Source organism: Protopterus annectens, chromosome 12.part0 (assembly GCF_019279795.1).
Source record: "Protopterus annectens isolate FY-2018-M chromosome 12.part0, PAN1.0, whole genome shotgun sequence".
Classification (NCBI taxonomy): domain Eukaryota; kingdom Metazoa; phylum Chordata; order Ceratodontiformes; family Protopteridae; genus Protopterus; species Protopterus annectens.
In genome coordinates this window covers 1140634624-1140659463 of record NC_056746.1, presented here as the reverse complement: position 1 = coordinate 1140659463, position 24840 = coordinate 1140634624, and the positions used below count along the sequence as shown (strand labels likewise).

General features: G+C 40.5%; 1 protein-coding gene across 1 annotated transcript in view; it reads right to left on the bottom strand.

Moving 5' to 3' along the window:
- LOC122817032 (rho GTPase-activating protein 39-like) overlaps positions 1-24840 on the bottom strand; it is a 1890542-nt gene that overhangs the window by 836686 nt on the left and 1029016 nt on the right. The window contains exon 4 of the mRNA XM_044090164.1: positions 8086-8647. Within this exon, the coding sequence (XP_043946099.1) occupies positions 8086-8647 (562 nt within the window). The remainder of the gene's footprint in view (positions 1-8085; positions 8648-24840) is intronic.

Below are 24840 nucleotides of genomic sequence, written 5' to 3'. Positions count from 1 at the left end.
ATGTTCCTAAAAGTCAGCTACTGAAAACTTCTAGGAACAGCACTAATAACTACGACTTTGATAACATCTCTGTTAACCGCGTATATAATTAAGCAACTTTCTATTATAAACAGATGGGAACTAATAAGGAGTGTAAACCTTGGAGTGTTTAATGGGTGGCAAAACAGCTTAATCTGGTGATAATATAACCACTGGAATAATTAGACTAAGGTATACCCTTACACCTACATCATGAAACATACTACCGATTCTGTGAGAATAAAGGACGGTATTACCAAACAGCATCACATTTTAATCAAATCAGTGTTGAAGGATGTTCCCACCTTGTCAGACTACCTTCACAAGCTGAATGTTAAAGGCAATTGTTGAATCTAGTTTTGTCACGTCATGTAGTACTGAGCAAATGGTTATAACTGATACAAGATCTGAATTGAGCCTACATAAACTTACTCGTGGGGTGAGAATGATAACCATTACTTTGAAAACACTAACTTAACCTTTGGCCACCCGTGGAACTCAGCAACTGGATTATGTAGTTATGTTTAAGGCTGATTACTGTTTGTAGTTTAGTAAGACCAAAATATCACTGGGATGGTTATTTAACCATATATTTACTCTTCACAGAAAGGGATGAAAGAATTTCCCTGTTTAAATATATCAGATTATACCACTGACCTATATTTGGGTCTTTGCTTTTAAAGGTCATAAAGGCCTGGTTGACACTGAAAATAAGTTAGGAGAATCACAAAGGTGGTGTGTCCTAAAGGCCTGCCGTGCAACTGGCCTAAATCAGAACTTCTCTACCAGATCCCATGTTAAAATTCAAGATTATTAAATAAAAAATAGGCTTCTCTACTGATAGATTTTGCTGTCAATTTAAGGGTTACATATCTGGAATAGATTAAACAATTGCAATATCATAGGTTAGTAGTATTTTGGAACAGGTTAAATATAGGGCATGATGGTCTGGTTTAATGTCAAAATGTCATGGGACAAAATAATTCCTGCTCAGAACACCGAAACATAATAACGAAAACAAAAACATTCAAGAAAGCACAACGATGAATCAGCTGAACAAATTCAGCAGATTCGACATTACAGTCGAACACATCATGTGATGTCTGTGTAGGAGTGCAGGTAGACTAAGCTCCTACACATCTCATTACATTTGTGTAGGAGGACAAGCTCCCCTGCACTCCCCCCCTGTGGGGGCACAGCCCTCCCACCCCTACTAATTATATATTCTAACTCTGAGATCGCATTACAGTGAGGAAAGGGATGAATTTCTCAAACCGTACTGTACTGCGATCTCTGTACAGTACTTCGAGTTCATATCAGCAAATGCACTGTTCAGGAGGTGGGATGGGTTTTCTTGCTGAGCTGATATGCAAGGCCCCTTTCAGGAATAATTTAACATTTAGCCTGGCTAGTAGAGGGAGTTCTAGTGGTAAGCAGGCAGAGACCTTCAGATAGGTGAACTTTCACTGAAGAGTATGAAAAGGCCAGCCTTGATAAGTTCACACACATATGTAAGGACTAGAGGGTTATCTACTTGAAAGGGATCCCTGTGCCTATGTAGGCATCACTTGGAGAATCTTTCCCATTTTGACATGTAGAATCTTCTTGTAAGTGGTTTCCTGGCCTCCCTCAGGGCTGAAAGCACATCCTCAGAGTAGTGGTGTCTGAAGGGAATTAAAAGTTTATCACCAAGAGTGTTAGACCGAACATCTGTAGGTGAGGGTGAATGAGAGATCCCTTCTGTTGTGTGAGCAGGTCCACTTTGTGGGGTAACTTCTGGTGATTGCCCTTGGCTAGTGAGAGTAGCAGGGGGAACCAGTGCTGCCTTGGCCAACAGGGAGTCAACAGCAAGATTTTTGCTTTGTCCTTCCTGATCTTCAGGAGGGCTTTTTGAATGAGAGGAAAGGGTGGAAATGCATACAGAAACCGTCCCTTCCATGGAATGCTGACGACATCTACCCGCTAGGCAAGTGGGAGTGATCCTTGGTGCAGAATTTCTTCAATTGTCTGTTCTGCGGGGAGGCAAACAAATTTATCTGAGGTGTGCCCCACCAATGGTCAATGTCTAGAAAAATGTCCCTGTTCAGCATCCACTCGTGCTGTAGAGAGGATGTTCTGCTGACAACATCCGCTTGTTTGTTCTGGGAAGGAATGTATGTTGCCTGCAGGGATAAGTTGTTTCTGGAGGCAAGGTCCCAAATTTGGATTGTTATCTGGCAAAAGAGGTAGGACTTGGTCCCCCGTTGTTTGTTGAGGTATCACATGACTATGGTATTGTCTGTGAAGACTTGAAGGGGGCCTGGTTGCAGGATTGGGAGAAAGGCTTTCAGGGCCAAAAAGACTGCTGTCATTTCCCTCACATTGATATGTTTCTTTTGGAGGGTAGGATGCCAGGTCTCTTGTACCATGAAGCCATTCATGGTAGCCCCACACCCTAGGTATGATGCATCTGTAAGCATGTACTGGGATAGGGTGGAGGTTTGAAGTGGAAGGCCTGGGTTCATTTGTATTTGTTGAATCCACCACCTTAGTTCTGCTTTGAGGCAGGGCAATAGTGTAATCTGAAACTCTAGAGGGGGTTCGTGTTGAGACCACATTCTTCAAGTACCACTGCAGTTTTCGCATATGCATTCTGGCCAAAAGCAGCATAAGGATGGTGGCTGTCATCAGCACCAGGACCCATAAGAATTGTCTTGCAGATATCTGCCATACCTGCATTAGGTCTTGGAAGTGGGCACAGAGGAAGAGAACTTTGTCCTGAGCCAGGAATGCCTTTATCAGGTCTGTTCTGATCCTGCAGCCCAGAAGGATTTTGTCTTGCTGAAGGGTTAGGGATAATTTTGGAATGTTGAGGGTGAACCCTAGGCTCTGAAGTAGGGAAATGATGAACTGCAGATGGTTTTGTAGGGTGTCCTCTCTTTCTGCTAGAATGAGGATGTTGTCTAGGTAGGGATAAATTTGGACGCTTATGGATCTGCAGAAGGCTATAGCTGGAGCTAGGCATTTTGTGAATACTCTGGGTGCAGTAGATAAACCAAACGGCAAGGCTGTAAATGTAAAGTGTGAACAGGGCCCAGTGAAACACAAGCATTTTCTGTGGCAGGGTTTTATTGGGATATGGAGGTAGGCCTCCTTCAGAACGAGTGTGGCCATAAAGGCCTGAGCTGGCAATAGTAGAAGAAGGGTTTTGTAGGGATAACATTCTGAATGATGGAACTTTTAGGAATAGGTTAAAAAAGGACAGATTCAGTACTGGCCTCTGAGGGCCATCTTTTTTGGGGACTAGAAATAATCTTGAGTAAAAGCCTTTTCCTTCCTGTCCTGGAGGGACAGGTTCTATAGTTCCGAGGTTCAGAAGGTCATGTAGGACCTCAGGAATAAGATGCAGTTGATTTTTTTTGGGGGGGGTGGAATGCCCCTTGTAAAGGGTTTTTCCTTCCAAGAGAGGAAATATCCCTCTTGTACTATTGCCAGGAGGACCCAGTCTGAGGTGATGGATCTCCAAAGGGGAGCCAGTGAGAAAGGCAGGCTAACAAGGGGAGGTGGGCAAGGCAGTCACACATTGTTGGAGCCACTTCTGTCATTAAAGGGTTGTCTTTGAATAAGCTCTGAGGCTGCTTGTCTGGAGGTGGTCTGCCGCCTGGTTCCTTTCCTATGCCTGGAAGATGATGTGAGTAGCAGAGGAGTGTTCTACTGACAAAAGTAGTCTTAGCAGGGTCATTTCTGTGATATTTAGGAATGGGAGACACCAGCAGGTGCTTGATGTCCTGAAGCTCTTTACTTTTCTCCTGAAGATTTTTAAAGAGGTCTGCAGACTGTTTACCAAACAGGAGGTTGTGGTCTAGAGGGGCATCTACAATTTTTGACTTGAAATCCTCAGGTAGGGGTTGAAGGAATAGCCATGAATATCTGCATGGTGCTGATGCAGAAGCAGTGGACCTTGTAGAGGCCTCTGCTGCATCATAACTGCATCTAATAGAATGTCTGGCCACTTGAGAAGCCAGGGACAGTTTTGATGCTATCTCTGTCTTGCTAGGGCTGTCAGGTATGGATGACAGGAGGGTAGAAGCTTGGGATACAAGATCCAAAGCATATTTTACCACATGGGTTTGTTAGTTGATAGCTCTGAAGGCTAGGGTCGAAGAGGTATAAATCTTGCCTATCCTGTCCATATTTTTACTTTCTTTGTTAGTAGGTAAAAGAGATGACGAAGGAATCAGTCTCGACTGCTTGTCAGGGGAAACAGCAATCACTGCTGGGTCTGCCAGGGGTGGTTTTACCAGGAATTTTTGTTCACCTGGTACTTTACATAAACGTAAAATATACGAAACAGGAACACATCCACTGTGAGTTTGAAAATTCTTTAATTCTGGTACCTCGGCCTTCGCCTTCTCCTGGAGAAGGCGAAGGCCGAGGTACCAGAATTAAAGAATTTTCAAACTCACAGTGGATGTGTTCCTGTTTCGTATATTTTATGATTTTGGTGCTTTGAAGGAGTGGAGGTGTTGTGTTTTCATACTTTACATAAACGGTCAGGCCTCTTAGGGACAGGGGGAGGAGAGTCTGGGTTTTTAGATTATTTATTTATTTCGGTTTGATTACCGGGGGAGTCCACTGGGCCAGAAAGTGCCCATTTTCAGTGGAGGCCCGGGGAGAAAAGCTCCATAAGCAATATGATACAATAGAGGTTACATAATGTTGAAGAAAAAGTTAAAATTTTAACATTTATACAGTAAGAAAAGCAAATGCATAAAAATATACTTCTAAAACACAGTTGAAGATAGTAGAGAGCACAATTTACAGGAGTTTTCATTCAGGGCAGCAGCCCGGGGAGAAAAGCTCCATAAGCAATAAGATACAATAAAGGTTACATAATGTTGAAGGTAAAGTTACAATTATAAAATTCATACAGTAAGAAAAGCAAATGCATAAAAAATATACTTTTAAAACACAGTTAAAGATAGTAGAGAACATAATTTACAGGAGTTTTCATTGAGGGCAGCAGGATTCAACTGTCAATACTACAAGGCTCTGAGGTTACATGTTATTTACAATATTTGCATACTTGGAGTCAAGAGAGACATTTCTCAAACAGAGAGTGTAGCTTAGGTTTGTTTTAGGAGAATAGAAAAATATTTGTTTGAGGGAGCATGGAGAAAGGAGTATAGAGAGCTCAAAGGAGAAAATGCATCAATGTTGGGAGGAATAACTGGTAGGACGGCTGAAGGGGAGGGGGATTCCACTTGAAGTAACTCAAAGTATCCCTTTTGAGTTTCAGTCATTTGGGAGGTGTCCCATTTAAAGTATTCTTTCATTTTTGTGATGAACTCCAAAAAGGTGACATCCTCTGGTGGCGAGTCCCCTTCTATGGATTCTTCATCAGGGGAATAATACTCTAGTGGGGAAGCAATTTGAGATGAATAAGTAATGGATTCATCTGAAGATGAATAGTAAGCCTCCTGTTCTTCCCCTTCATGGGCAGTGCGGAGGAGGAGAAAAGCAGCTGAGGCCAGCCTAGGACTGAGAACAGGAATGGTGAAAGGGGAGGAGGCCGTGGACCTAAGGGCCATGAAGGCCTGCACCAAGGAGTTGGTAAAAGACTCCCAGTCTGAAACTCCCTCTGTGGGTGGAGGTAGGTGCTTAGTTTCCTACTTCCTTTTCAAAGGAGTAGTCTGAGGAGAAGGCCTGGTTTCAGGGGCCTGAACAGGAGTTGGGGCTTCAGGCAACGGCATCCTGGTCGGTCGTCCAGTGTTGTCTGGTTCCCCCTCGACATCGGTAAGGACCGACATCTGAGCCGTCTCCATGGACATGTTGGCCATAACTTCCAAAGCAGCTTCCTCGAGGGGAGTTGTCGAAGTAGACAACCCTAACGGACGTCCCTCAACTCCTAAATCGGAAGCTGGCGGTACATCTGATGGCGGAGATGCAGAAGTACTAGGCCTTGGAATCTTGGCCTTTTTCCGTGGTGGTTCCGAGGGGCAGCCGACTCAGGATCCATCCTGAGCGTTAGTTTTTTTATCCTCTGGTTTTCTAAATATAGATTTAGGGTAGCCAGATGGCTTCGGAGGGTCTTAGGTATAAAGGATTGACAAATAGGGCAAGAGGTATGGTCGTTTTCTCAGCCTAAGCAGAAAATGCAATGGTCATGCATATCCTTATGTGGAATCTGGCGCCCGCATTGGCATTTACTCTTCTTACCAGACACCGGCTAATGGTTGGGTACAGCAAACCAAGCTCAAGCAAGAATTTAAAACAAAATCCCCAACGGGGTACCTGGCTTTAAACGTCTTCAAAGTAGAGGAGCGAAGCAATTGATGTGACGGTTGACTGCAGCTAAAAAGTTCTGAGGTCTGTGCATGCAGATATCACATTTATGGCCTCTGGTTTATGGCCTTACGTGTGATGTTCCATGCACCTACAGCAACCAGCTTAAGCTTTTGTATAGGAGCTGACGTTAGAGTCACCTGAGGAGGGGAATCCCACACTAAGAATACTGAAACATAGGAAAAGAAGGACATTCTACGTTTCTAGGGTCTTTGCAGACTGGCAGATGAGTCATTTATTTGGAACCCTTTGACATGGGATACCTGTGATGGACATCCAACACACAGACACGCAGACACACACACACACATTACATGATGTCAAGGACTAGGCAGTGATGGCAAACCTATGACATGTGTGTCAAAGGTGACACACCATGATGATGTTTTGGATGACATGCCAGTGACAACCAATACCCGAGTTACCAAAGACAGGGCTTTTGCATTTGTTGCGTGTGGGAAGTGCATTGAATTATTTTGAGCCAGGAGCCAGTTCAACAACACTGCTGCAGAAGTAACGAAGTTATTAACCACAAAGACTATCACAGAATGCTGTCTCGATAGAGTCTGCAAAGGGCAGTGCTGACATTGTTTTCTCTTCTTGGTTACACGTCTGCTAAGAGCAAGTAGTCTGCATTTCTAAGCGTGTGCTGTTTTACATTCCTTTCAACTGCCCTCTTAATCCCTAATAAAAACTGGCAACTTTTTACACTTAATAATGGCAATAATTAGATTCACAGAATTATTTCACTTCAGAAAATGTATATTAATTCATGTTCATTTTTTTCTTTCATTGTCTCAAATTAATAGTACTAGTAATTTAAATCTGTCCATGTCTCTTATTTCTAGATTTGTCCCTGCTTCTGTTGAGAATTATCCCTGATGTATTGAGAGCTATGCTATTTTATTCATTTTTATTTACTTATTCATTCCTTTATTTATTTACTTTTGCCTGGGGGGGTGACACACCAGCAGAGTCAAGGTAGGTATTTTCCGAATATGTGACACTCTGAACCCAAAAGGTTTGCCATCACTGGACTAGGGGAAGACACCGGGGATGTCTGAAAACCTCTAGAAGACAGACTGAAGGGTGGATGTCCACTTACATCTAATTCCAACAGACAATGAATCAAGCTGTAGCAAGGACTCCCACGATGAACAAACGTTCTACACTAACTCTAAACAAATTCACTTCTGATCTCGTCAGTCTACTACACAATATTATTCTCCTTCACATAACCCTTCCAGATCCATATGCCATATAACAGTACAACAGCCATAATATACTTAAAAATTATCACCATTGCAGTGGTTTGCTGGTATCTTAATTCTGCTGTGTTGTCCAATCCATGTTAAATAATGTTTGCACCTTTCCAATATGATTCAACATAATGGGTGTTGTTATCCACTATTTCTCTGTAAGGGGGCAGCAACCCATGTAGTCAATAACAGTGTGGCCCCTCCACAAAAAAAAAAAATAAAATAAAAGATACACAGGTGTGCCAGCTCCATAGTCACAGCTTCTACTAAACCATTTCTACTTCAGATTTCAGGCAAATATGGAATTTCTCTCATCTAGCAGCAGAGCATTTATCTCATCTAGCAGCACAGCAAACATATTAAAAAGTGTTCTACACTTGAAATGGACTATGTTCCTAATAATGTGTAATTCACAATTGTGCAGTTAGCAACAATAAGATAACAAGAATGTAAGTGTGTATTTAAGTTGGTAACTAGCACTTACTTTTTTTGTCATTGACAGGGTCAAGGTGCCGATAGATATAGCCTTCCAAATATGACTGAAACTTTGGAGAAGGTGAAAAAAAAGCCAGACTTATTGCCATAAGTTCCCAGCCTGATGACAAGCTTCTGCAGCAATGATTATCTGTAGTCTGACGGACTAACTGAATATACAGCTCATCTCGAAGACCTTGCATTGTCCAGCACTTCGTAACTGCAATTAATGCAACTTCATTCTTGTCTGCTCGTGCCTGCCTGTCCCCCATGTACATCTGCACAAGTTTAAACATTTCACAGGCCTCTTTTTTTAAGATACGGTTACTGGTAATCAACATGGGTTTTCTGATGGAGCCTCCACTCCAAGAAAGCATATTTGCAATCGATACCCTCCTTCGAAAAATGCCCTGAGTATGCATATTCAAGTTCTTGGAGGCCCAGTCAGTCATGCTACTTTCAGGTATGGGTTTTCGTAGTGTTGTATAAGGAAAATGGTACACAAAAGAAATTGTTGCATTGCATGGATGTTCCCTAGTTTGAAATTTTGTACTCGATTCCAGTGTTCCAGCCTGCAAAAAATAAAGTAAACAAGTATTAGATGTAATAAGGAAATAAGATCTGACAAAAGCAACATCCAAAGAGTCAAAGACTTCAGGAGTCTGAGGCTGAAAGATGGTCCTAAAGTAAACAGCAAAATTTAAGTCTTCCTGCTGTGACAAAATCTACGCCTTGCCATGCTTCATCTGATATCCTTGAAGAAAAAGCAAACCACTATATAGTAATATTACAATAACTCATGCCCTTGTAGCTAGGGTCATCCTGAAAGGGGTCCAAGAGAAAGTGAGTAATTCACTTACCCATTTAATTAAATAAATTACATGATACCCTATCAATTTCCTCTTCATTTGCAATAAAATTGCTCATTCCATGACTTCAAAACAGTGTTGCAAGCACTGGTGTACTAGATATCTCTAATAAGATCACGTAGTATGCTTTGGCTAACCTAACAGTAGAATCCATATGTTTTCTCCTTAATGTGAAGCCTTTTTTTTTTTTTTTTTTTTTTTTTTTTAAATCAGACCTCTTCCTATTTTAAGTACTAAAACATCGTCTTCATTTCCTTACTGCATTATATTTTCCATTATTCATTTTCTGCAGCAATACTGCTCTTCATGCTTGCATTGTTTATCAATCTGCCATCTCATAAAAAATATTAAAGATGGATGCCCTTTTCATCTGATGCTCTTTTCTGAGCCTTTGCTATTTCACTATGCCTAACTGCATGACTTTCAAATGCCATGTGCAACTGTCAATCATCTGGGTCTGTGGCTCAACAGGAAGCACACTCACTCCTGATGGTAGATTATGCTGGAAGATCATAAGACTGTGCGAGTTCTATTCCCACATTCCCACACCAGGTGGTTTGATAAAATTTTTTCAATACTCACTGTGTGTGTTTGGGGGGGGGGGGGGGGGTACTGTGCTTTTGAGTGTGCCATCATACGTGTCAGCTGTTAAATTGAGGTCAAATATGCCTGAGTTGATGGTAGACCAGGTGGATGAAAGTGATCCTACAACACTTACTAAAAAGAGCAGGGGAATTTTCCCAGTGCGCTTACTAAATTTTCCTTTCATCATTATGATATGACTGGTAGCTGATTGTCCTTGCTGATGAGGAAGGGCGGAGGAGGCAGGAGAGAAAGAAAGAAGTCAACACGGATCCGATGAAGAAAGAAGTTTCCCTTCTCTAAGGGACAGAGCTCTCCTGAGAGCTCTGAATGCCAAGCCCAAGATAGGGTAAGAGGAGGGTTCTTTTAAGCATTGAGGCCAAGAAAACTCTAGTGGCATCCCAGGTCCAAAGTTGACACAGGAGCCAAACTGTCCCTAGAGTTAGAGACAGATCTGAAAGCTTTGAGACTGAGCTGTCATCTGGTGTCCAGACCCCTACAGCTCGGCTCAAATTCTCTTCCCGATCCAACTGGAGTTCAAGAAGTAAGGCCTATTGGCACAGGCGCAGGTACCACGGCTAACCTTGGATCCATGGGCTTTGGATCTGAAGAGTGGGCCGAACTGGAAGACTTAAGTGGAGGGGTCACAGGACTTGTTCTTGAATCGAACTGGGGAAACGACACTCAGATGACCCTCAACTGAATCTGCTGCTGAAGGAATGTCCACATCATCCTAATGACTTCGGCCTCAGTAGGAATCCTCAAGGAACAGGCAGACGAGACCACCATTGGCATTCTTGATGCGTTCCTTTCCGAGATGATGGGTGAGTACAATCTTGTACTGATGGGCTCAAGGAGATCAGATGCAAGATGGCTTTTGCGACTGCTTTGACATCTTCAGTACCAGACCCGTGAGACCTGTTAGGTCAGGTGAAGATTTTTCTAGATCTTTCTACTGACTTTTCAGGAGTTTTTTGCTTCCCTGAACTTTTTGCATGTTTTTATCTTTTTTCTTAAACATGTTCTTTTTCTTTTAACCCAGATTTTTCTACAGATTTGGAAGAGGTTGTAGATGGGCCTTGCTGAGCTGGTAAATAAGCCTTTCAATATAAGTTTCTCTCTCCTATTCTGGATGGACTTGTGGTCAAATGATGTACAAGTTTCACAGTTAGACTCCAAGTGAGCCACCCCCAAGCAATAAACACACTGAATATGAAAGTCCTGTGGGGTGGATTTTATAGCCACACTTTGTTGTTGTGTCTTTCGGCTTTTCCCGGTTAGGGGTCGCCACAGCGGAACTCCAGTCCGCTAATGACTGGCAGTAGATTTTTACATGCCGAGTTGCCAGCTCTGATGCATAACCTTCAACAAAGGTATGCCCATTCACACATGTCTCTACACAGAAGACACTCTAGCTGAGAATCAAACGGGGCAACGTCTTACTGTGAGGCGACAATGCTGCCACAGCACCACCACCGCAGTACTATGGCCACACTTTGTACATTTCGTAAAACTTTTTATCTGACATCTTAAGAATACTAATTAGCAGCAACAACAACAACAAGGAAGGAATCCAAAAGGTACTTGTCCTGAAGTCTTAAATTCCTAAGATATTAAATTCTATAGTCCTATAAACACACTCTATAGAAAAGAACTACTGCTAACAATGGTAATTTCCTATCAAGCTAACTACTAAATTCTACGGATCGGCAAACTACACAGTAGTCAAAATTTTCTAGAAGACTATAATCCTAAATCTAAGAAATAACTATATGTTATAAGGGAAAGGAAACTATGTAAGAAAATTTTTTTGTAAAAATATGTTTGACTTATCGTCAAATATGAAAAGAGATCAAGTCATAAGAAAGTACAACCATTCATTCAGGCAGCAAATGAGATCTGAGGTATTCAGAGCGAGAAGACAAGGATTATGGGAAGGGGAGTAGTCAGAGCCCTACAGCTACACATTTGGAGGTCCAAAGAACAGATTTGAGTCAGAATGGAATCCCAACTGTTGAATCAGATGAAAATGGACAACAATGGATCTATTCTTCTGGCTTCATGTGTAGTACACCACAGTGGCGTAGCTAGAGTTTGTGCTGCCTGGGGCTGTCTTTGCGTTTGTCGCCCCTCCCCCCTCACAAAAATCATGGTCAAATGGGGGTCCCCTATACACAGTCCTCCCCCTGCAGCCATTCCAGTGTCCCATTACTTGGCTATTTCTCCCCATTTACAATAAAAACACTGCAGTGTACATTTTGCTTTATGCTTTACTTCTACAATGACTACTTAGATTTTATTTAAAATTTTTATTTTAAATTTTATAGCAAACATTGACAGATATCTGGTAAACAAAGCAATACAATCTCACAATTAAAACAGACTTAGCATTAAAACTTCTACACCCTTGAAACTCACATTCACTGAGACAGCACTGAAACACACATTCAAAGAAAATGCATCAGGCCAGTGGCAGATAAAGTTTACCTTTGGGCTGTTTTCAAATCCTAGACCCATTGCACACATACCCAGAACCAGACAAACATACATATATTCTTTGATTCACCTTCCTGATTGTATTAAATTATATTCCTTGTATAATACAACACATTTGTTAGAGCGTGTTTTAAATTTATTGTTTTGAACATTTTTCCAGTAAGCAGTGAAACAAAATGTATGAACCAATAATGACAAAACTGCCCAATTCAGAACATTTCCAGCATAAAAGTCTACTCAAACTTCTGTCATTATAATCCACCAATATCAGTAAATATGCACAACCTCTGCAGAAATACAAGTCATCTAAATAATTCCAAATTAAAGAGATCTGTAATTAATGAAGAGGTTGCTGTTAGGAAACAACTTTATATTTCATTGTTTCAGATCTCTCAACGAATCGGGGACAAATTTCAACAAAATCAGGGACAAGTCAAAAAAAATCAGGGACAATCAGGGACACTTTTAAAATATTAGTGCTATTAACTTGAAACATTGACAGAATCAGTGCATATGAATTAATAAACATTTTCTGAAGTAAAGGAAGTCTATAACTCTTAATTATTGTCATTATTCATTAAGTGTAATTCACCACCTTTCCTCCAAAAGTCACTAGTTTTAAGAGGGATTAAGAGGGACAGAGCTAAACTTTGAGTCAAAATCAGGGACAGCTGAGAGGTATGCATTGTTTCATCTACAAATAAAGTGCCTGTTGCCCTTGATGAATAAATTGCCTATGTTACATTAAAAAAAAAAAACAATAAGCTAGTAATAGTGCAATAAAGAACAAATGGCTGACTGATAACAGGTTCATAGTTACTAGGTATCTCCTCCAAAGGAGGACATTCTCAGGAATGCAGCAGCCATCCCTTTTAAAGTGCAACATAGTACAGTACCAGCAATCCATCTACATACTATGGGGAGTAGAACCCATAGCCTTATGCATCAAAAGCAAATATACTACCTGTAAGCAGCACTAAACTTCTCTTACCTTGAAGCTCTCAGCTCCTTGTTAAGATCCACTTGACACTCAACTATATCTGTCAACTTTGCAACACAAGAAATCCGAAAAAAGACACAATTTACTGGGGGAGGGGGCAAAGGGCCAAAACCAAGGACACATTTTAAACACTGCTTGTGTAATCTTAGAAAGTTGCTAGAATAAAATGTTTTGTGTTACCATGCATTTCTTGAAAGATAGGAAGACTGAAACTTAAATGGCTATCATTTAGTGAATTCAGTTCTCAATGATTTGTCAGAAAACCACAAATTTTAAGAGGAACAGACCAACAGTAAGAGACAAACATTCCAGACATTCTGTGAAAATCTGGACAGTTGAGAGCCATGGTCTCAACTCCTTGAATCACAAATGGCAGTAGGGGGTAGAGAATTCAGGCTCTTGTTTCTTGTACCTAAGGCACAGGATTTTAGCCTGAATAACACTAACCACCAGGTATACATAACCGGGACATTTTATACACACACACACGCACGGACGCGCGAACACACACACACACACACACACACACACACACACACACACGCACGCACACACGCAAAGACAGACACACAGACACACAAACCTTACTTGAAGCAGCAAAATATACACACACCCTTACCTGAAGCAGCAAAACACACACCCCCTTACTTGAAGCAGCAAAACACACAAACACACTTGCTTGAAGCAGCAAAATACACCCATACCCTTACTTGAAGCAGCAAAATACACACACCTCTTACATGAAGCAGCAGAACACACACACCCCTTACTTGAAGCAGCAAAACACACACAAACACACCCTTGCTTGAAGCAGTAAAATACACCCTCCTTACTTGAAGCACCAAAATACAACCCCCTTATTTGAAGCAGCAAAATACACACACACACACCCCTTACTTGAAGCAGAAAAATACACATATACACCCTTACTTGAAGCAGCAAAATACACACACACACACACACACACACACACACACACACACACACACACACACACACACACACACCTTACTTGAAAAAACACACACTCAACTAACTTAAAGCAGCAAAATACGCACACACACACACACACACACACACACACACACACACACACCTACCTTACTTAAAGCAGCAAAGTACACACACACCTTACTTAAAGCAGCAAAATAACCACACACACTCACGCACACACAAACACACACACACACACACACCTTACTTAAAGCAGCAAAATACACACACACCTTACTTAAAGCAGCAAAATAACCACACACGCACGCACAAACACACACACACGCACACACACACACACACCTTACTTAAAAAGCAGCAAAATACACACACACCTTACTTAAAGCAGCAAAATACACACACACACACACACACACACACACACACACACACACACACACACACTCACACACCTTACTTGAAGCAGTAACATTCTGGATCCTCTGGGAGTAATTCCCTTACAACCACACCCTTCCGTGAATAATTTCCGTACTGGAAGCAACAACTTACCAACACCTTCGTTGAAGCAGCATTCCAAGAATAATTCCCCTTACTTGAAGCAGCAGCTTAGTAAAACATAATACACTTTACTGGAAGCAGCAATATTCCGTTAATCACAACTCCAAACTGCACGTGTGCAGGCTGACAGGACGTCTGTGCATTAACACACACACAAACACAGACGTGTTCTTACATAAGAATGCCCTAAAATAGCTTTTTTTTTTTTGTTTTGTTTTTTTTTAATATGTGAGATTCCCGTTAATCACAATTCCAAACTGTGCCCGTGTGGGCAGACAGGATGTCTGTGCGTTAACACACGCACATGCACAGACGTGTTCTTAAAGAAGAAGAATGCCCTAAAACAGTTTTTTCTACATATGTGACAGTCCCAAAAAGTGCCACCCAGGGCGGACGACCCCTCTCGTCCTCCAGCTACGCCACTGGTACACCATCAAAACTTCATTTGCAATTTGTAAAAGTGAAACCACTCAAAAAGGACAACCAAAACTATAATGATGGGAATACTTGTTGCATCTTATGACAAGGAGGCCACACAAAACAGCTCTATTGAAACTAATATTAGGCCTTTAAGAAAGAATGTTAAGTCACTAAGCAGCATTACAGAAGTCTGCAAGTAAGTCAAATCCAACATAGCTCATTCTCACATTCCTTGAGATAAAAAAAATACAGCCAGCTCTCTTGGCTGAGAGGAATAAAAGCTAGAATATGATCTGGAACATGAATTTGGTTAGCAGCACATGCACCTACAGCAGCTGGCAGGGTGGGTGTGGGAGAATGACTGCCCATCTCTCTTCTGGGGAAGGTACTAGGGATAACATGCTGACAAAGGCAGATCACCGTTGTAATCTCTAGTAGTGACCAGTGATCAGAATACCAACTGGGTTAGGCAAAAGGGCATAACTTAAGAGTAACTGCTGCCTTGGTGGGGGCAGGGACATGCCTATGACTACACTTTATAGCTCTCAGTGACTTCTGAAATAGTGCAGCAGCACATCAGGGGCAGGTCTACTGTAATACATCAGGCCAGTCTTTTCGAGCAACAGTTGGGACTTTCTGGGTTCACCTTCCCCCTACAACTCATCATTACTACTCTGGCCCAGCAGGTAAATCTGGTCTGGAGGGTTTAAATGTCATGGCAACATTAAGTAGTAGGACTAAGCAGAAGACAGACAACTACTAGCATAAAAAGGAAATATGCTGAACAAACCAATATAGTAATTATTATGTCAGAACTTGGCCATATTCTCTTATGAGAGTAAATTAAACAAAAACTAAAGTTATGAACTCACCATAATGATAAATCTGTGTTGTGTGTTTCCATCCTTCTTCAATGTATGGGTCTTGGATCCGGTGATCAGGCTCCACCTCCTATCCATGATCCCTTGTGTAAGGAGGGAGCTACTTCAGACTAAGTTTGCCCAACAATAAAAGGGAATTTAAAATTTTTGACAAACAGCTTAGCTAATGTAAACAGATTGAAACACAATAAGAAAAACAGGGCATTAAAAAAAATGAGGGAGATGAAGGGAGGGTATTTTAGGAATAATGAAACAGACAACACAGATCTATTGTAGTGAATACATCATTTTCATATCTGGTGTTGCCCTTTCCTTACATTCCTGAACATATGGGACAGACTCTTCAGCTACTTTCTCATTTGGGAGGCCTTACTGAATGACATTCAAGAGCACAGTTGAACCAAAGTAGGCTCTAGATTTGAAATGCACATCTAATTTTTAGTGCGAGATTCAGTTATCTTCCTTGGACCAGGTAGCTGCAACAATATGTCGTCAACTGGAACACTAGAGAAGAAGGCTGTAGACAAAGCCATAGATCTGGTGGAATGAGCCTTTGGAGTTGAAGTGCCAGTGTTCCTTCTTGATAAACAAAGCAAATGCATTGTGACAACCAGCAGGAAAGAGTGACTTTGGACACCGGTTTTCCCAGTTTAGCTGTAGAGAAGGACACAAATAACTGATTTGACTTCCTGAAAGGTTTTTGTCCAATGTAAATACAAATACATATCTAGCAAATGTAAAGTAAATCCACCAATGTTTGAAAGTTTTGGGAAGATGTGTAATTCAGAAGCCAACTTAGGAAGAAAGGGGGAGTTGTTTTTTAGTGACACTATGTCCATGTGAAACATTAGGTATGGAGATTTTGAGGATAGGGCGTGTAGCTCAGAAATTCTCCTGAGAGGTGATAGCCACCAGAAATAGAGTATTCCATGATAAGAACTTCAGATAAACCCTAGCAGCAGGTTCAAATTGGGGCCCAGTCAAAACCTGTGGCACAACAGTAATATCTCATGGAGGGAATGAAGAGGACATAGAAGAAAGGTAATCTTGGAAGAAAGCCTTGGATAAATCTGAGGGATGGAATGGGCATATGATTTTCACCCAAATGGAAAGAGAATACTGCAGCTAACTGGACTCTGACTGTGGAATGGGTAGCCCCACGCTGGAAAAGGTGTGCAATGAAGTCCAAAATTGAAGAAAAAAGGGCTATGAAAGGTTCAATATTTTTTCAATCGCCCAAACAGAAAACCTTTTAAATCTGCTCTTAATTTTCCTAGTCGATGGTTTTTAAAATGTGGACAACTGAAGACAAAAACCTGGACTGCCAAACCATCGTTGGAATTGGAGAAACCAAAAGGTAAGTTTGAGGGACTGAATGTTCAGGCAAGGTGACCCCAAAAGGTGAGATAGAAGATCTGGGTCTGAGCTAAGCACCAAGGGAGGGTGGACTAGATGAGGCCAGAGGGAAGGTAAACCAGACTTGTCAAGGCCAATAAGATGCTATGAAAATTACTGTGACTTTCATCGCAGATGCTTTCTGAATAAACTATGGAATCAGGGTCATTGGGAAAAAAGGCACACAAGAGTCCCAGGGTCAAGGGTACATCAGAGCATTCCTGGGTGACTCCCTGTCTCAGGGAGCTAGAGCCAAGAACTTGCTGCACATCGTGTTGTGTGGAGAGGTGAAAAGGTCCCAGCTAGATTGTCCTCAGCAGCTAAAAATCTGCTGTGTTACTAATGGATTGAGGGACTACTCATAAGGCAGTCCGCAAGAATACTGGATTTCCCCAGGATATGGGTTGCCAATAGAAAGCGGAAGAAGATATCACCTGTTATTATACTGTCATGGCTTCTTGACACAAAGGATAAAATCTGGTTCCTTCCGGTCTGTTGATGTACCAAACAACTGCCAGGTTGTCTGTCTGTCTATCTGAAGGGATATCACACCCAAAGGGAGACAGTCCTGAAAGGCCTGCAATGCTAGGAGGACTGCTCTCATCTCCAATATATTGATTTAAAGACTGGCCTCTGTTTGGGACCAAGTGCTTTGGATGGTCTTTCCCACATAAATTCCCCCACCCCGGCTGGGAAGGATCCGTGGTCACTGTGGCTTTGGGGAAAAGAAAAATGAAAGGATGTCTCTGTAGAACAAAAATAAAGTCCAAGACTGTAGGAAGCACCCCACTGAAACAAAAGGCAATAAAAATGCTCTTTATTTTCTACAGTTTCACAAAGAAGACATCTTGGAAAATAAAGAGCGTTTTTATTGCTTTTTGTTTCAGTGGGGTGTTTCCTACAGCCTTGGACTTTAGTTTTGCTTTTTGGTTATTGCTTTGAAGGCTGGGTAGTCCTCAATTTTTTGGCTGCTGTCGGCTCATCCATCCTTGAAAGAGGGAGGTGGAGTCTCTGGTTTGGCACAAGGGTGACACCTAATGGGAATACTGAGTGTTAGCTGGTGGAGTTTGATCCTGCTAAGGCTGTACAGTCAGCAGTGCATCTTGCACAAGCACCCAAGGGGAACTACTTCTCTTCATGAGATATCAATGATGAAACCTGGAGAGAAAATCGAGAGAGGAAGGGGTGCTCTACAGTAGGAGATGACAGCCCCCCCCCCACCCCCGATCAGTAAGCGGGCCCACTCCCTACAACATGACTCTCACCAGGGGAATGGAAAGCTGATGTGACTTCTTAACAGGAACAAAAGGGCCAAAGGGCTCTTGTCTAGTCAAGGAATGCCTGGCTTCTATACCCCTGGAATGAATGGGTCAACTGGGTGACAGCAGTGGAGCCACAGGCCAAGGTTATTGCGGAGGACAGCAAAAAGAAAAAAATAAATAAACCAGAGAGTCCTCTGAGTAAGAAAGAACATTTCCAAACTTTTAGTGCAACAGTTAGCTTTGTGATGTGAAAGAACAGAGTCCTAAATATGTCTCAGATGATTAATGGTCACAGCTCTGAAGAAGCCAATTGGGGTGGGAGGCTATGCACACTCACCTCCCTCAGGGAGAGGGGGTGCGGCACATGCGCAAAATGCATGTTACATTCAAGTCCTTTGGTGGAGATACAATTATGGAGGCATATGCTTCAAGGAGAAAGTTATTTGCAGGTCTGCATCACCTGCAGAATACAGTGACAGTGCTCTCAATGCCCAGCCTCATTACAGCAAACTAAAAATAAGCAGTGAGAAAATACTGCCAAGAAGAAAAACACTAACCTCACCACAGATTATTGCAATATTCCCACCATGCAATATGAGGGGATCAAAAATTGTCAATTAAGTGAAGATGGAGGTGAAGGCTTGATAGTCAGGTATGGGGCTCAGGAAAAAGAACCCACTAAGTCAGAAGGATTGGTCAACAGCTACTGTACAAGTCTTAGTAAAATTGCTTTACTAAATTACAATCTGAGATTGTAATAGGAGGAGGTACATGACAACTTGCCTTAGAGGTAAGGGTACATTCCATTGTCAAGGGTTTAAACAGGAAGGATAAAAGCAGTAAATTTACTCAATCTTTGAAAGAAAAAATACCTGGCTTTCTGCAAAGCTCAGCAATGATGATGTTTGCAGGAAGATAATAAAATAAAGTAAAGGCAATTCTTTGGAAAAGATATTCCAGCACACCAAAAGAACACATTTACCAGTGGAATTTTTGACTTCTACCGAGATAAAATATGAGACATTCTACACCCAGAAGAATAGTTTGTTGAGTCAAAATGTGTATATTTTGTGTGATGGACAAATGTGACAAACTGATCTAACTACATACTGAAGAACTTGAATGGTTCACACTAACTTGTGCCCTGGTATATTTTCAGGATCTGTTACAAACATGGCTTGGTCACAAAGGTTGTTTTGAAGCCAATTTAGTAGTTTGTTTAGACTAAATGAAATATTTTTTTTTTAACTGGACAAAAATTTGCTGTGCATGTAACCTAAAAACACAAGTAATCATAGTCAAAATCTTGAACATTGTAATGTCATTGGGCATTTTGGTGGCTAACTAGGTCAAATGCATTTGTAAGGTCCATGATAACACCCCTACTGACATGATTTTAGTCTGTGTGTGTGTGTGTGTGTAAACATATATATATATATATATATATATATATATATATATATATATATATATATACATACATTCATACATATTCACATACATACATATATACATACATATATCCTCTCAAAGAAATACTGAAAAAAACTCCACAAGATCGAAACTAAATATTACAGTATTATAGAACATAGTAGAGTTTGCACTGTAAGAGACAATGTGACAAAAACATAGATAAATTAAACATATATATATATATATATATATATATATATATATATATATATATATATATATGTGTGTGTGTGTGTGTGTGTGTATGTATGCACATCATGTACAAGACATTCACAGAATACTCCAGTGGCAAAACAGACTTTTAAACTTTCAACAAGACTAAATCTAAAGTACAAAATCAAGATCATACATTAATACTCACAGGCTTTAGTATGTATCAGAACAGCACAAGTAACCAAAGAAAAGAAAAAAAAAAAATATATATATATATATATATATATATATATATATATATATATATATATATATACACATACATATATATATACATATATATATATATATATGGTTTCACTTCATATCATCGAAATTTCATTTCATCGAAATTCAAATCATCGAGACCAAATCGTCGAAAACCCATTTCGTCGAAAACTCATATCATCGAATCTCAAATCATTGAAAACTATAAAGCAACTAGAAATAACATCCCAGACACTGTTTACTACATTTATGCAGACCCCCCACACCCCCATAATTAAATATACCAACTCCAAGGTCGCACTACAGTGGGGGTTGCTCCGCCCCCCCACCCCCTTACTTAAATATACCAACTCCAAGGTCGCACTACAGTGGAGGTTAGGAAATTACTTTTTTCCCCCACTGTAGTGCAACCTTGGAGTTGGTATATTTAATTATGTGGGATGGGCGGAGCCCCCCACATGGGGGGGTGCAGGGGGGCTTGCCCCCCTGCAGAAACGTAGTAAAAACTTTGTGGAATGTTATTTCTAGTTGCTTTATAGTTTTCAATGATTTGAGATTTGATGATAGGAGTTTTCGACGATTTGGTCTCGGTGATTTGAATTTCGATGAAATTTCGATGATATGAAGTGGAACCATATATATATATATATATATATATATATACACATACATATCATATATATATATATATATATATATATATATATATATATATATATATACATATATATATACATATATATATATATATATATACATATCATATATATATACATATATATATATACATATACATATATATATATACATATATATACATATATGTATATATATGTGTGTGTGTGTGTGTGTGTGTGTGTAAATGCAATAATTTAAACTTATACAAATGTTGCATCTGAGAGGCTGGCAGGGAAAGATAGTCATGCGCATGCTGAGGGGAACAGGATATTTGGCTAGGCATTCCCTGAAAGGTGGCATGGTCCACAGAGGGGAAAAGTCCACAGATGGAATGAACGAATGGGGGGGGGGGTGTCATGAAAATAAATATAAACTTAAAAAATAACCCCAGCAGAAGCTGTCTCTAGTACAACCAGCCATGCTGCTCTTAAAATCCATGCCAGCCCCAGCCTTGGGTCAAAGAAAGTCCAGGGGTGGAAGGAGAAGCTGGAAGACCCAGAGATGGATGATCTAGATCACAGTGTGTTGTGTCTTTAAGAAGCATATCAAGGACTGAACGTGCACATATAAATATCGGGCACGTGCTATTCCCAGTAACATTTTCAGAGTGTAGCCAGAGAGTACAATGTATGACTGCAGCAGTTAGTTTGTATACAAGTTATTTAAGTTAAAGTCAGTACAGTTCTATCATGATGTGCTTGTATATAATAAAACTGCTTGAACAGAATTCATTAAGACTCTTCTATTCTGTCCAAAGTAGGAGAGCGACATGGTGTCAGAACCGGGATTGCAGAGAATAAGATTCAGAGCCATGAGGTGCAGAGATGACAGTGAAGGTAAACTACAACAAATGAGCATGAAAAAGAGCCAGAAAAAAAGCAAAGGTAATGAGAATATGCACAAATTACTTATTTCATAAAAAAGACAAAAATGCGGCATTACAAGGGCAGGGAACGCATTATTAAACAAGCGGGAGGCACAAAAGGTTTATTAACTAAGGGAAATGTTTAAAGTAAAGGTGTTTGACAAAACAAGCACGTTGAAAGGCAAAACGAGCACAAGAAAAGTACAATGGGCATGAAAAGAGATTACACAAGCAATACGAATATAATAAGGGCAAAAAGAGAACATTAAGCGTAAATAAAGCAAGGTGACTGCATATTTTTTGGCAAAGTGCTGTATTTTGGCATAACTACGGCTTTGTATTGTATCAAGGTATTGAGGTATCTCAAAGTGTGTAAAAGTGCTTACAGTATGCACTTAGTACTGTGCATGTATCCCGAAAAGTTTCTTGTGCTGGGTGTGTCTATTCACAAAGTGACGCTATTACAGAGTGCTTCTTGCACTGTAGAGAATTGACTAGAAAGGCACCGCCATTTCGGGGAAATTTCAGTGTGCTGTGTACAGTTTATTCACAAAGTGCCATTACTTCATAGTGTTACTCAGTCTGAACTTCTCTTGCCCAGTTTATTTGCATTGTGCAGTTATTTGATATGCTTCTTACACAGATAAGATGTGACTTCTTGCAATACAGTGATTTCAAGAGTATTTCAGTGCCCAAGAGACTTATTTTGCAAAGTTCAGTTACACAGAGGCTTATTGTGCTACTGGGCAAAGTTACAAGTACTGGCATAAATTCCTGGCACATGTGTATGTGTTCATGTTTATGTGCAAAACCCTTCACTGGTATGTGTTAATATGGCAGACGGATTTCGAAAGCCCTTACCACTTGTATTTGATCAGAATATTACAGAGAATTTGAGAATATTTGTGCAAGAGTACGATATTTTTATACAAGCAGCTTATTCAGATAAAGATGCATGCACCAAGGCATTCATTTTGCTAAACTTAGCTGGATCAGAGGCCACAGAAAGAGCATTCAGTTGTGTATGCACCAGCAGTACATGAGGGAGAAGGTGAAAACTGTCATATTGTTGTATAGGCCGAATCAAGGGAAGACTCTGAGTGTTTGAAGCGCAAATTCAGAGAAATGTGTAACCCCCAGACAAACATTACTCTAGAGAAGCATTTGTTTTACGTGAGAGATCAGAAACCAGGGGAGACTTTTGCAGCGTATATAACTGATCTGAGAAACAAGGCCAAAATGTGTCGGTTTGGTGACTTAAAAGATGAGTTAATGAAGGACTGGCTCGTGTGTGGTATTAATAGTACTGCTGTGAGAAAGACTTTGCTTCTTGACAGTGATTTAACGTTGTGTAAAGCCACTGAGATTTGTCAGATCCATAAAGTGACAGAAAAACACAAGTATGCTTGCAAGTGACAAGAGCATGGTTTCAGCAGGCTCCAGAGCAAATATAGATAGCATACAACACATGGCAAACAGAAATAGGCCTACTAAGCACATGTCAGCCACAACCCCTGCTGGCTCGTCAGGGAAATCAGGTAGTTTTCCAGCAAGTTCTAAGACCAGTTCAGTTAGAGAAGCATGTTCCTCAGTGCAGTACAAGCATGAAACACCAAAATCCAAGTCTAACTTTACTGTTAATTGTCACAATTGTAGTGCAAACCATGAGTCTAAAAGAGAGAAATGATTGGCGTTTGGTCAGCAATGTCACAAGTGTAAAAAATGGAACCATTTTCAAAAAGTTTGCAAATCAAGTAAACCTCATACAGTTGTAAAGAAAGGTCATACAAAGAAGCAGGCTGATCAAGTGGAAATGCAACAGTCAACTTGTTATGCAGATGATGTATCAGTAATTGGTGAGCGAGTTGATGCAGTGAATTTACTGGCAAAAAGCGAAGTGTTTTGTACAGTCCGGATGATGATATCCAACGGTTACAGTCCGAAATGGTTATTATGAAGGGTGAGCTAACCAGATTAATAGAACTTGTCACACAAACTAATTCCAGGCTGGTGAGTGGTGAAACGCAGTACCGGAAGTTACATCAGAGGGAACAGGATATCGCATGTACAGAGGGTACGATTCCAAATGCGCAAGTAGAGAGAGGAGCAGGAAGGAGACGGGCCTCTAATGGATCTACCAACAGCTCGAGGAAAGTAGGAATGGAGCGGATGGAGTCGGTTAGATCGGAGGACGACCAGTATAATATTTCTGGAGCCAGACCCAAAAGAACTGTACCCAAGCGAACATACGCTATGACGGCGCAAACTAAAGGAAATAAAGGTACTGTGTATCACAAGCAACCGGCGCTTGTTATTAATGACAAGCGATATAAACTAGACAACTTTTTGGACAGTAACTTTAATTTTGAACAAAGCAACCAGAGACATTATTCCAATAAGGGCAATGAAAATGTTGATATGACTTTAAAAGATTTAATATTTCAGTTTGGTAAGAAATTAAAAATGTTAAAAACGTTGCAACTTGACAATGCGTATTTAAAAAGGTGCATTGATGTGAAGGTAGTCCCTATGGGGCTTCGATTTTTCAAAAGACCTATGGGTGTTCAAATGGAACAAGAGCATTTGAGAGAATGTTGTGAAATGTTAGATAATTTTGGTTACACATTCATGAAGTATCTTATAGCTTGCAACGATAAAATAATTTGTGTATTAATGACTGAAATAGAGGAATTGGATCATACAATTACTACAGATCTGTTTTTTGATGAGAACCTACCCAGTTTTAATGCACAATTTACGTGGGTGGAGAAACAGATAAATATACAAATGGAAAGAAAGTGTAAAAAGTTAAAACGTGATATTATGCAGTATGAAAAAGGTACTGCATATAATTTTGAACCTAAGAGGGACAGAACAGAAAATACCGGACAAAGGTATAAGGAGAATAAAGG